Source organism: Chlorocebus sabaeus, chromosome 26, assembly GCF_047675955.1.
Source record: "Chlorocebus sabaeus isolate Y175 chromosome 26, mChlSab1.0.hap1, whole genome shotgun sequence".
NCBI lineage: Eukaryota > Metazoa > Chordata > Mammalia > Primates > Cercopithecidae > Chlorocebus > Chlorocebus sabaeus.
Window position 1 is genome coordinate 25,172,549 of NC_132929.1, and position 12,347 is coordinate 25,184,895.

Here is a 12,347-nt window from a genome sequence, read left to right on the forward strand (position 1 = left end):
GAAGCATAACATAAAAGTTTAGAAAATTGGCAACCTAGCCATGTGGCAGAGAAAGATAAGGCTTTTTTGGGAGAATAATTCAAGTAGGCTTTATAGCAATTGCTTGCTAGAGAAATTTGCATAACAAAAAGGGAGCCAAGTGCTAATAGCCAAGACAATGGGAAAAAGACTTTGAAAGCATCCCAGAAATCTAAGACACAGGCCCTCTAGTCACAGGCCCTGAGGCCTAGGAAGACTAAAAGATTTTATGGGTCAGGCCCAGGGACCTGCTGCCCTGCACAGTCTTGGGCCACTGCTCTCTGCATCCCAGCTGCTTCAGTTCTAGCTGGGGCTTTAAAAGGCCCAGGTACAGCTTGAGCTGCCACTTTGGAGAATGCAAGCTATAAAATTTGGCAGCTTCCTCATGGTGTTAAGCCTGTAGGTGCACGGAATGCAAGAGTGAAGAATGTTTTGCAGCCTCTGCTTAGATTTGAGGATGTATGTATGAAAAAGCCTGGTTGCCCAAAAAGACGCCTGCTGCAGGGGCAGAGCCCTCATAGATAACCTTTATTAGGGCAGTAAAGAGGGAAAATGTAGGGTAAGAGCCCCCACACAGAGTACCCACTGGGGCACTGCCTAGTCGAGCTGTGAGAAGGGGCCACTGCCCTCCAGACCCGAGAATGGTAGATCTACTGGCAGCTTGCACCCTGAACCTGAAAAAGCCACAGGCACTCAATAACCCATGAGAGCAGCTGTGGGGGCAGAACCCCACAAAGCCACAGGAGTGAAGCTGCCCAAGGCGTTTGGTGCCCATCCTTTGCATCAGTGTGCCCTAGATGTGGGACATAAAGTCAAAGGAGGTTATTTTGGAGCTTTAAGATTTAGTGACTGCTCTGCCAGGTTTGAACTTGCATTTGGGCCTTCAGTTCTTTTCTTTTGGCTGATTTCTCCTTTTTGGAGTGGCAATGTTAACCCAATGCCTATACTCCCATTGTATTTTGGAAGTAAGTAACTTGTTTTTGACCTTACAGGCTCATAGGCTGAAGAGACTTGCCTTGTTTTAGATGAGACTTTGGACTTTTGAGTTAATGCTGGAATGAGTTAAGATTTTTGGGTACTGTTGGGAAAGCATGATTGTATTTTGCAATGTGAGAAGGACAAGATTTGGGAGGGGTCAGGGGTGTAATGATATAGTTTGGATATTTGTCCCTGTCCAAATCTCATGTTGAAATGTAATCTCTAGTGTTGGAGGTGGGGCCTGGGGGGAAGTGGCTGGATCATGAAGGCAGAGCCCTCGTGAATGACTTGGGCCATCCCTTGGTGATAAGTAAGCTCTCACTCTGGGTTAACATAAAATTTGGTTATTTAAAAGGGTGTGGTACCTCCCTTCCACTTTCTCTCACTTGCTTCTTTTTCACCATGTGATGTGCCTGCTCCCCCTTTGCCTTCTGCCATGAGTGCAAGCTTCCTGAGGCTTTCCTAGAAGCTGAGCAGATACCAACACCATGCTTTCTGTAAAGCCTGCAGAACCATTAGCCAATTAAGCCTCTTTTTTCCTAAATTACCCAGGTTCAGGTATTTATTTATAGCAATGCAAGAATGACCTCATATACTACATAACCATGCTGCTCTGCCATCCCACTACTAGATGTTTATCAAAGAGAAATAAAATTCTATATCCAAACAAATACTTGTATATAAATGTTCATAGCAGCTGTATTTATAATAGCCAAATATTGGAAACAATACAAATATCCACCAAGAGATGAATGAACAAATCATATTATAGTCCTACTATGGAGGACTACTATTCAGCAATACAAAGGAACAGATTATTAATACATGTAACAACATGAATGAATCTCAGAATAATTATGTGGAATAAAAAATGTTAGTCGAAAAATAGCATGCACTCTATATAATTTCATTTATGTAAAATTTTAGAAAATTGCAATCTAACCTATAGTGACAAAAATCACATAAATGATTGCCTGGGAATTGGTGGCAAGAAGGAATTACAAAAAAAGCATAGCGAACTTTTGAGAGAGAGAGAGATGTTTTTTAGTTCGAATTGTAATGGTTTTAAAAATTTATACATATGTCAAAACTCATCAAATTTTACACTATAAATATATGCAGTTTATTGTACACCAATTAGATCTCAAAAAAGCTGAAAAAAACATGTAATTATTTGAAACAAAAGTCATGACACTATATAACATGAGGCTATTATTTATGTAGATATATTTGACAATAGCACAAAAGACAAGGGGGTGTATATGTAACTATACTGCTCCAAGGTCCTACATTTTAAGTGAAGTAGGACAATATTAACTTTAGATAGTATTTTGATAATTTAAGAATGCATTTTGTAAGCATTAAAGTGGCCTCAAAAAAATACAAAAGTGGTATAGGTAAATAGCCAACAGAGGAATTAAAATAGAATGACAAAAATATTCAATTAACCAAAAGAAGACAGGAAAGTATAACTGAAAAACAAAGAACAGATGGAATAAATCTCTAAACAAATAGAAACTAGTAGAAATAAGATTAACCATATCAATAATTACTTTAAACGTAAATGAAGTAACACTCCCAATTAAAGTGAAGAGATTGTCATCCTGAATAAAAAAAAAAAACAAGACTCAACTACAGGTTATTTACAAAAAGTATGCTTTATAAGAACATGAACTAGTTATATGTAAAATGATGAGAAAAGATACCATGTGAACCATAAGCATTGGAAATCTGAAGTGTCTATATTAAGATCGGACAAAATAGAACTCAAAAAAAGGAGAATTGTCATAGTTACAAGGAACATTTTATACTAAAGGAAAAACTTAATAAAAGTATATTTGCTCAACAATTTAAAAATGGCTACTGCAAAAATCAATAACATTAAAGGGAGAAATAGATAATCCTAAAATTATATTTTAATATTCCCTCCAGTAATTAACAGACCTAAATAAAATATCAATAAAGACATAAAATTAGGGTGAGCAAAGTTTTTCTATAAAAGGCAAGTCAGTATTATAGGATTTTCAGACCAATGTAGTCTCTGTCGCATATTCTTTATTTTGTTTTATATTTTTGTTTTTTTACAACCCTTAAAAATGTAAAAACCATTCTAAGCTCATAGAATGTATAAAAACATGCTACACACCAGATTTAATCCACAGGCTACAGTTAGCTGACTCGATACAGAAGATCTGAATAATACTATTAGCCACCTTGATCTGAGATTTTTTTTTAACTGCAGATATACATTCTTCTCAAGTATACATGGAATGTTCACCAAGACAGACCACATTCTGGACCATAAAACAAGTCTCAATACATTGCAAAAGATCATACAGAGTATGTCCTCAGACCACAGTTTTTAAAATTAGAAATCAGTAATTTTAAGATATCTAGAAAAGTCCCAAACATTTGGAAATTAAACAACACTTTTCTAAATAACCCTACTTTGACCTACTGATGGGTCAAAGTAGGAATTATAGTAAATATTAGAACATTTTAAATTAAGTGATAAAATACAACATATCTAAATACAACACACTTAAAGCAGTGCTTAGGGAAGTTTAATCTTTAATTGCTTACGTGAAAAAAGAAGAAAGAAAATGATTTAAAGAAAAAGGAAAATATAAATAATTGGTAGGTAAAGGATATATGGAGTTCTTTATGCTATTCTTATCACTTTTCTGTTACTTAAAATTAAAAAGAAAATGGAAAGTTCATAAAAAATCTCTTAATTTAGTAAGTCACATGTGAGGGTGAGAAGCAAAAACAGATAAACAAAATTGGCTCAAGGTAGTAGACTATTCCTCTTTCTATTAGAAATCCCAGAAATGAGCCCCCCACCCCCTAGAACAAATATGTATGAAGTTTTGTTAAACCACTGAGGGTGACAGCAAACAAGAAAATTTCTTGTAACTAACAAAAGATAGAAATCATATTGGATGATATATACTGGGATAAGAATACAGAAAACCACAGTTAAAACAGTGATGCTCTAAATTCAAAATTCTCAGATCTGAAGAATTTAACTAATTAAATAATTCCAGAATCAGAGATTAACTAAAGAATAATTTCCCAAAGAGTAGGCTGGGTAGGTTAATTCCTCCTCTTCCTTGGCCTATATCAAGGTATAGGTTAGAAAGCTATTTCCCTCTGCATTAGTGGTTTGTTAACATTGCCTGCACATGAAATCATCTGAGGCACTGAGGAACTTTAAACATTACTCAGCCTAGATTCTAATTTAACTGGTCAGACATGAAACCTGAGCATTAGACTTATGTTTGGTATTAAAGAAATAGCATAAACAGGAGGGAAATAAACTCGCCTTATAAAGCTTATTAATGTAGAGTAACTGAGGACTTTGGTTGTGGCACAAGAATTTGGCATGTGGCTCAAAGAAACAGAAAAGAATATTAAAATGTAAATGAATGGGTATTTCAAGTAGGTTATAAGTGGGCTATTTAATAAATGGATCATTTGGAAAAAAAAAAAACCCATCATATTGGAATACAACTATGCTGCTTATAACAAAGAGTTAAATTAAATATGGAAATTTAAAAATACTAGAAAAAATATAGGTATTTTTATAATCTTAGTTAAGTCTTGACAAACACACCACAAAACTGAAACCCTAAAGAAAACATAATTTAAATGAACAAAATAAAAAATGTAAATTTATCTATTGAGACAACACATGATTAACAGTTAGCAATACAAGTAAAAGTGAGAATATCTGTAGTATACATAAAGACAGAAAGGATAAAAAGTTTAAAAAATCATTATTTTATAACATGTAAATGGAAAAAGGACTTAAGTGTGTACCACTATAACATCAATCTATAAATCAAATGTTATTAAAATAACATTTAAAAATAAATAAGTAAATCATTAGAAAATTCTGCCTAATAAATAACTTAATTGATTTTTGCTACCTATTCCATTTTGCAGTATACAAAAACTTTACTTACTAGTTGTTATACGTTCTTGACTGTCTGCAATTCTTTCCTTTACTGATTTTGCAGGTGCTTTTTCGCTACCATGAATGGTGGTTGTGGAGAGTTCTTTCAGTTTCCAGTGGGTCCAAAGGCCTTTTTGAGGTTTTAAACCTGTTAATATAAAATACATATTTAGCCAAATAAATTCGGATTTTGAAAATACCTTTTAATTTGTCAAAGCATTTTTATGATAATTATACATTTCATTCTCACAACAAAAAAGTTCCTTTTTTGTTCCTTTTAAGCTGTGTAGGATTAGATAAGTCATTTAACCACTCTAAACATCTGTATCCTCAGCAATAAAAATAAGAATAATATAAATTATTTTTAAATATATGTTAAAGTATGGTAAATGGGAAAGCACTACACAAATATGAACTAATATTATTATTATTATGTTAATAATTATGACTATAAACTATCATGCTCATAAATGTAGCCAATATTTTCTCAGCGGTGAGTGTTCAATGAGGATTATTCACTAGACTGGGCCATCAAATTATAATTTTCTAAATGTTTTTAGATACAGTTATCACTTATTTAGCAGAAGACTTCAGTTTGATTCACTTGAGTGCTTCTAGATAGACTGCCTATGTTTTAAAATATTGTGCATTAAGAGAAAAATTGAAGTATAGCAAGGCCAACAGATCAGCAGATTGAGTTTGTAAAGATGGTTTATTAGTCACAGTTCCCAAGAGTAGGGGGATATCATGCCACAGGGGGCCACATGGGCAAGCCCTGGGGCCAGTCAGGAGACAGAGAAAGAGGGGATAACTGTGGGTAAGTCTTTATTGCGCTTTCCTTAGGAAGGAAGAGGCAAGGCAAGAAGGCCTATGGTTGACTAGTTTTAATAATTTCAGCAGGCTTAAGTGCATAGGAGCTATGCCTAGTCTGGTACCTAGTCCCAGAGCCAAATAAAGGAAATGGTTGTGTGTGACCTCTGAACTGGTTGGTTTAAAAATCAAAAAGCATTTAAAAAACATGCTCATGGGCAAGTTGCCTCTAGGAATTAACTAACCCAAGGAAGTGCGGTCCTTCTAGGGTCATCAAGGTCCCAGATGTCCAAGTATCAGAATATAGAAAATAAAATACATGGTTAATACTGTCCAGTACTGAATAAACCCTACTTGGTCCTGATATATAAAGAGAGAGAGGCCGTACTATGTACCAAACTATGTGCTGGACACAAGGGGCACAAAATTCATTTAAATCTAGTCCCTGTCTGCCATCAAGGCAGATGTGAAATTATTTAGCACAGTGCCTGATCCACAGTAAGCACTTAATATAAGTCAGTTTTACTGTTACTTTTTTTTTTTTTTTTTTTTTGCAAATTAGCCACTGGTTGATATCTGACTACATTCCAACATTATTTACAAGTTTTAATTCATACTGGTCACAAAACATGAATTGTTCCAAAGAATGACATTAATATAGAGACACAACACCTGAAATTTATATTTTCACATTGCCAATTTTTAAAAACTAAACTCTAGTAGGATCTATTCAAGTATTTCCTAGGAAATCGTTATCCTACAGGATTTAGAAACAAATGGCATATAAAATAAGGGCGCTAAAAACCTAAAATGTCTCTGCAATTATTTGATAACTTACATATATTCTAATTTTCATTTTTCATATTATAAAATTTATACAGACATATAATTTAAAGAGTGAAACTATATGTCAAACTATTTGTTTAATTTCCAAAGTCTCATAGTTCCTCACATATCCCCAAGACTGCATCTTGCTTTCCAGAATCAACTATCTTTATTTGGGACCCATAACCATAACAGACAAAAAAAGGGCTATATTGTTAGATTTTGATGTGTTAATTTTAGGCATTATCTATTGACGTCCAACTAGGGAAGATAAAAGATTTAACGATCTTTCACTATCTTATCTCATTATCACCACATACAAGCTTCAACTGTTAAAATTTTCATTGTGTGAATATCAGCATTTACATTATTATAACTACATAAAATCTTGTTGACAGCTAAACTAGTTCTCTCTTTTTGAATATATAGAATAATGTGGAGAATTGAGACTTTAAAAATGAATCTGCTATACTTATTTTCTTAAGAAAATTTCTTTATCTGAAGTTAATAATTGTTGGATGTTTTTGTTTTCTTATGTTCTATGTACTTATAATTAACTTAACTCCAAACTACTCCCCCCACTATTGTCTAAATTGCTTTTGAATATATTCAGAGGCATCAGAGATTCTTTCAGTTTAATATTCTTGGAGACATGTCTCCCAAAGCCTGCCAACGTGCTCAAATCTGAACAATTTTTTTCATTAGGCTTGTGCAGTTATCATCTAGGGAGCTCCCTTCACCATTATTTTGGGGATTCAATTTACATGTCCCATGTGTTTAAGCCTCCAATCTTTGACTCTCATCTTAACCTCTTCGTTAATTTGTGCCTTATTTTGGTGTTTTTGTTCTCCCATAACTTGATGAGAAAAGATGTATATAAGTTAACAATGTCTTTAGTTCATCCTTACACTTACCTGACAAATTGGTTGGGTCTAGGGTCCTAGGTTATAAATAGTTCTCCCTTAGAATTTGCAAGACATTGTTCCATTCTCTTCCTTCTTTCAAAGTTGCTGATAAGAAGGACGATACAATTCTGTTTCTTAATCCTTCTGTTCTCTGGAAGTTTTCTTCAGCTTTTGCTTTTTGTTCTCTGGGTTCTGAGCACTCACAACAATTTACTGTGGCATACAGCAATTTTTATCCATAGTCCTAAGCACTAGATAATCTCTTTCAAACTGGAAACTCAAGATTTTCAAGCATGGAAAACTTCTTGAAATAATTCTTTGATTATTTCTTACTTTGCTTTCTCTCTGTTTTCTCTATTTGAATGTAATATAGAGAATTGAGATGTCAAAAACAAAAAGGCTTCTAAAGGGTTAGTTTCTTCCCATTTGAGATGGATGCTTAAATAGATCACTGGTCTTCAGTCTTTATACTTTTTTGAAAATACACATTAAAGGCCATAAATTACCTTCCAAGAACCTTAGCTGTCATCTTATATATTTTGAGACATAGTATTTATTCTTGTCAACTTGTTGAAAACTAGTTTCCATTTCTCTAATTTCCATTATGATTTCTTCTTTGAAGATTGAGTTAGTAGGCACATATTTCTTATTTTATTTTTTCATTAACTTTTAAGTTCCAGGGAACATGTGTGGATGTGCAAGTTTGTTACATAGGTAAACATGTACTATGGTGATTTGCTGCACAGATCCCCATCACCTAGGTACTAAGCCCAGCATCCATTAGCTATTCTTCCTGATGCTCTCCCTCCCTCTGCATCCCCCAAAGGCCCTAGTGTGTGTTGTTCCCCTGCATATGTCCGTGTGTTCTCATTGTTCAGCTCCCACTTATAAGTGAGAACACGCAGTGTTTGATTTTCTGTTCCTGGGTTAGCTTGCTGAGGAAAATAGCTTCCAGGTCCATCCATATCCTTGCAAAGGACATGATCTCATTCCTTTTTGTGGTTGCATAGTATTCCATGGTGTATATGTACCACATATTCTTTATCCAGCCTATCATTGATGGGCATTTGGGTTGATTCTATGTCTTTGCTATTGTGAATAGTACTGTAATGAACATACATGTACATGTCTTTATAATAGAATGATTTATATTTCTTTGGGTATATACCCAGTGATCGCAATGTCTCTCCAGCAAGGGAACAGAACTGGGTGGAGGCTGAGATAGATGAGCATGTTATTAGGCACATATTTCTTTTTATTATTATTATACTTTCAGTTCTGGGGTACATGTGCAGAACGTGCAGGCTTGTTACATAGTTATACACAGAGGAATATATTTTAAATTTTCAACTTACATAAAGACATTTCCTATTTTTTGGTCATAGTTTCTAACATACTGCATTGCATTCAATGAACGATTCCATATGATTTAAATCTCTTGAAAGCTGGAAGTATTTGATTTTTGACTGAATATAAAAAGAATTGTTAAAAATATTTTGTGTTTGAAAGTAATGTATATTTTTCAATTGTAGTGTTCTATGTGTATACATTACTTCATGCTTGTTAATCATGTTATTTAAATCGTTTATACCTGTCCTAGGTTTCATTTTTTTGCTTGCTTCTTCTATTAATTACTAAAGAGTTGTACATTTCTTTCTGAACTATTTTTTGTCTTATCATTACCCACAATCTTCCAGAATTATTATGGCTATGCCAATAATTGAGATGATGTTCTTAGGTTCATACAAATTCTTTGATGAGGTGCCTATTCAAATATTTATTTTTAAAATTATTTATTTATTTAACTTTACATTCTGGGATACATGTGCAGAATGTACAGGTTTGTTACATAAGTATCCATGTGCCATGGTCGTTTGCTGCACCTATGAACCTGTCACCTAGGTTTTAAGCCCTGCATGCATTAGCAATTTGTCCTGATGCTCTCCCTTCTCTCGCCTCACCCGTTACTCCCTCAACAGGCCCTGGTGTGTGTGTTTCTCATCCCTGTGTTCATGTGTTCTCATTGTTCAGCTCCCACTTAGGAGTGAGAACATGAGGTGTTTGGTTTTCTGTTCCTGTGTTAGTTTTCTGAGGATGATGGCTTCTAGCTTCATCCATGTCCCTGTGGAGGACATGATCTGATTCTTTTTTGTGGCTGCATAGTATTCCATTGTGTATACGTAACACATTTTCTTTATCCAGTCTATCATTGATGGGAATTTGGGCTGGTTTCACGTCTTTGATACTGTGAATAGTGCTGAAATAAATATACACGTGCATGTATCTTTATAATATAATGATTTATATTCCTTTGGGTATATATCTAGCAATGGAATTGCTGGATCAAATGGTATTTCTGGTTCCGGATCCTTGAGGAATTGCCACGCTGTCTTCCACAGTGGTTGAACTAATTTACATTCCCACCAACAATGTTAAAGTGTTCCTACTTCTCCACAGCCTCACCATCTGTTGTTTCTTGACTTTTTAATAACCACCATTCTGACTGGTGTGAGATGGTATCTTACTGTGGCTTTGATTTGCATTTCTCTAATGATCAGTGATGCTGAGCTTTTTTTGATATATTTGTTGGCCACATAAATATCTTCTTTTGAGAAGTGTCTGTTCATATATTTTGCCCACTTTTTGATGGGGTTGTTTGTTTTTTCTTGTAAATTTGTTTAAGTTCCTTGTATATTCTGGATATTAAACCTTTGTCAGATGGGTAGCTTGCAAAAATTTTCCCCCATTCTGTAGGTTGCCTGTTTGCTCTGATGATCTCTTGCTGTGCAGAAGTTTTTTAGTTTAATTAGCTCCCATTTGTCAATTTCAGCTTTTGTTGCAACTGCTTTTGGCAATTTCATCATTAAATCTTCACCCATGCCTGTGTCCTGTATGGTATTACCTAGGTTTTCTTCTAGGGTTTTCATGGTTTTTGGTTTTACATTTAAATCTTTAAGCCATCTTGAGTTAATTTTTATATAAGGTATAAGGAAGGGGTCCAGTTTTAGTTTTCTGCATATGGCTAGCCAGTTTCCCCAGCACCTTATTAAATAGGTAATCCCTTCCCCATTGCTTGTTTTTATCAGGTTTGCCAAAGATCAGATAGTTGTAGATGTGTGGTCTTATTTCTGAGGTCTCTATTCTGTTCCATTGGTCTGTATGTCTCTTTTGGTACCAGTACCTTGCTGTTTTAGTTACTGTAACGTCATAGGAGAGTTTGAAGTCATGTAGTGTGATGCCTCCAGCTTTGTTCTTTTTGCTTAGGATGGTCTTGGCTATGTGGGCTCTTTATTTGGTTCCATCTGAATTTTAAAGTAGTTTTTGCTAATTCTGTGAAGAATATCAATGGTACTCTGATGGAAATAGAATTGAATTTACAAATTACTTTGGGCAGTATGGCCATTTTCACGATATTGATTCTTCCTATCCCTGAGGATGGAATGTTTTCCCATTTGTTTGTGTCCTCTCTTATTTCCTTGAGCAGTGGTTTGTAGTTCTCCTTGAAGAGGTCTTTCATGTCCCTTGTTAGCTGTATTCCTAAGTATTTTATTCTCTTTGTAGCAATTGTGAATGGGAGTTTATTCATGATTTGGCTCTTTGCTTGTCTATTGTTAGTGTATAGGAATGCTTGTGATGTTTGTACATTGATTTTGTGTTCTAAGACTTTGCTGAAGTTACTTATCAGCTTAAGGAGTTCTGGGGCTGAGATGATGGGGTTTACTAAATATAGGGTCATTCCATCTGCAAACAGACATAATATGACTTCCTCTCTTCTTGTTCCATTTAAATATTTCACCCATTTTTAAATTGAGATGTTTGATTTCTTTTCAGTGAATTTTGAGTTCTTCATATGTCTCGATACAAATCTTTTATTGTAAATATGATATGCCAGTGTTTTCTTCCAGGCTGTGAATTTTCTTTTCATTTCTATTACTAGTGTCTTCTGAGTAACAGAAGTTCTTAATTTTGATTAAATCCAGTTTGTCAAGATTTTTATTTTATGCATTATGCTTTTGGTGTCTTAGCTAAGAAATTGTGCCTAACCTAATGTCACAAAAATTGCTTTCATGCTTTCTTCTAAAAGTTTTATAGTTTTAAGTTGTACACTTAGGGTTACAATCCATTTCATTTAATTTTTGCATAGGTTAGAAGATTTGAATCAAAGTTTATTTTTCAACTTATGGATATCCAGGAGCTCCAGGACAATTTTTTGAAAAGACTACTCTTTTCCATTTAGGAAGATCTCAGCCATTACCTTCTCAAATACTTCTTTTATAATATATTCTCTCTTTTCTCCTTTAGGGATTCCAATTACATATATGCCTGACAGTTTGAGGTTGTCTTACAGCCCTTGAATTCTCTGTTTTGTGTTTTTCGCTCTTTTTTCTCTTTGTGTTTCAGTTTGGGTAATTTCTCTGATCTATGTTCAAGTTAATGGATTCTTTCCTTGGGTGTGAAAAGTTTATTTGATAAGTTTGTCAATGACATTCTTCATCTCTGTTCATGTGGTTTTCATTTGATCCTTTCTTAGAGTTTTCAATGTCTCTGCTGAAATTACACATCTAATTATGCATGTTATGTACCTTTTCTACTAAAACCTTTCTCATATTAATTATGGTTACTTCAAATTTCCTGTCTGATATTCCAATATCTGAACCTTACCTGAAACTGATTCTGTTGATAGCTTTTTTACTTGACAGTGTTTTCTTTTTCCATGGCTTTTTTGCATACCTTAAAATTTTTGTTGAAGACCAAATATACTATGTAGTATAGTAAAGATGAGGTAAGCAGTTTTCATGCCTGAAAATGGGTTTCTTCTTTTGCTCAAATTTAGTGTGAGAAACTGACCAAAT

General features: G+C 34.3%; 1 protein-coding gene across 7 annotated transcripts in view; it reads right to left on the bottom strand.

The window, feature by feature from the left end:
* FAM227B (family with sequence similarity 227 member B) overlaps nt 1-12,347 on the bottom strand; it is a 521,377-nt gene that overhangs the window by 187,338 nt on the left and 321,692 nt on the right. For all 7 annotated transcript variants that reach the window (XM_038009969.2, XM_073012157.1, XM_073012160.1 and 4 more), the window contains one exon: nt 4,965-5,102. In XM_038009969.2, coding sequence (XP_037865897.2) covers nt 4,965-5,102 — 138 coding nt within the window. The remainder of the gene's footprint in view (nt 1-4,964; nt 5,103-12,347) is intronic.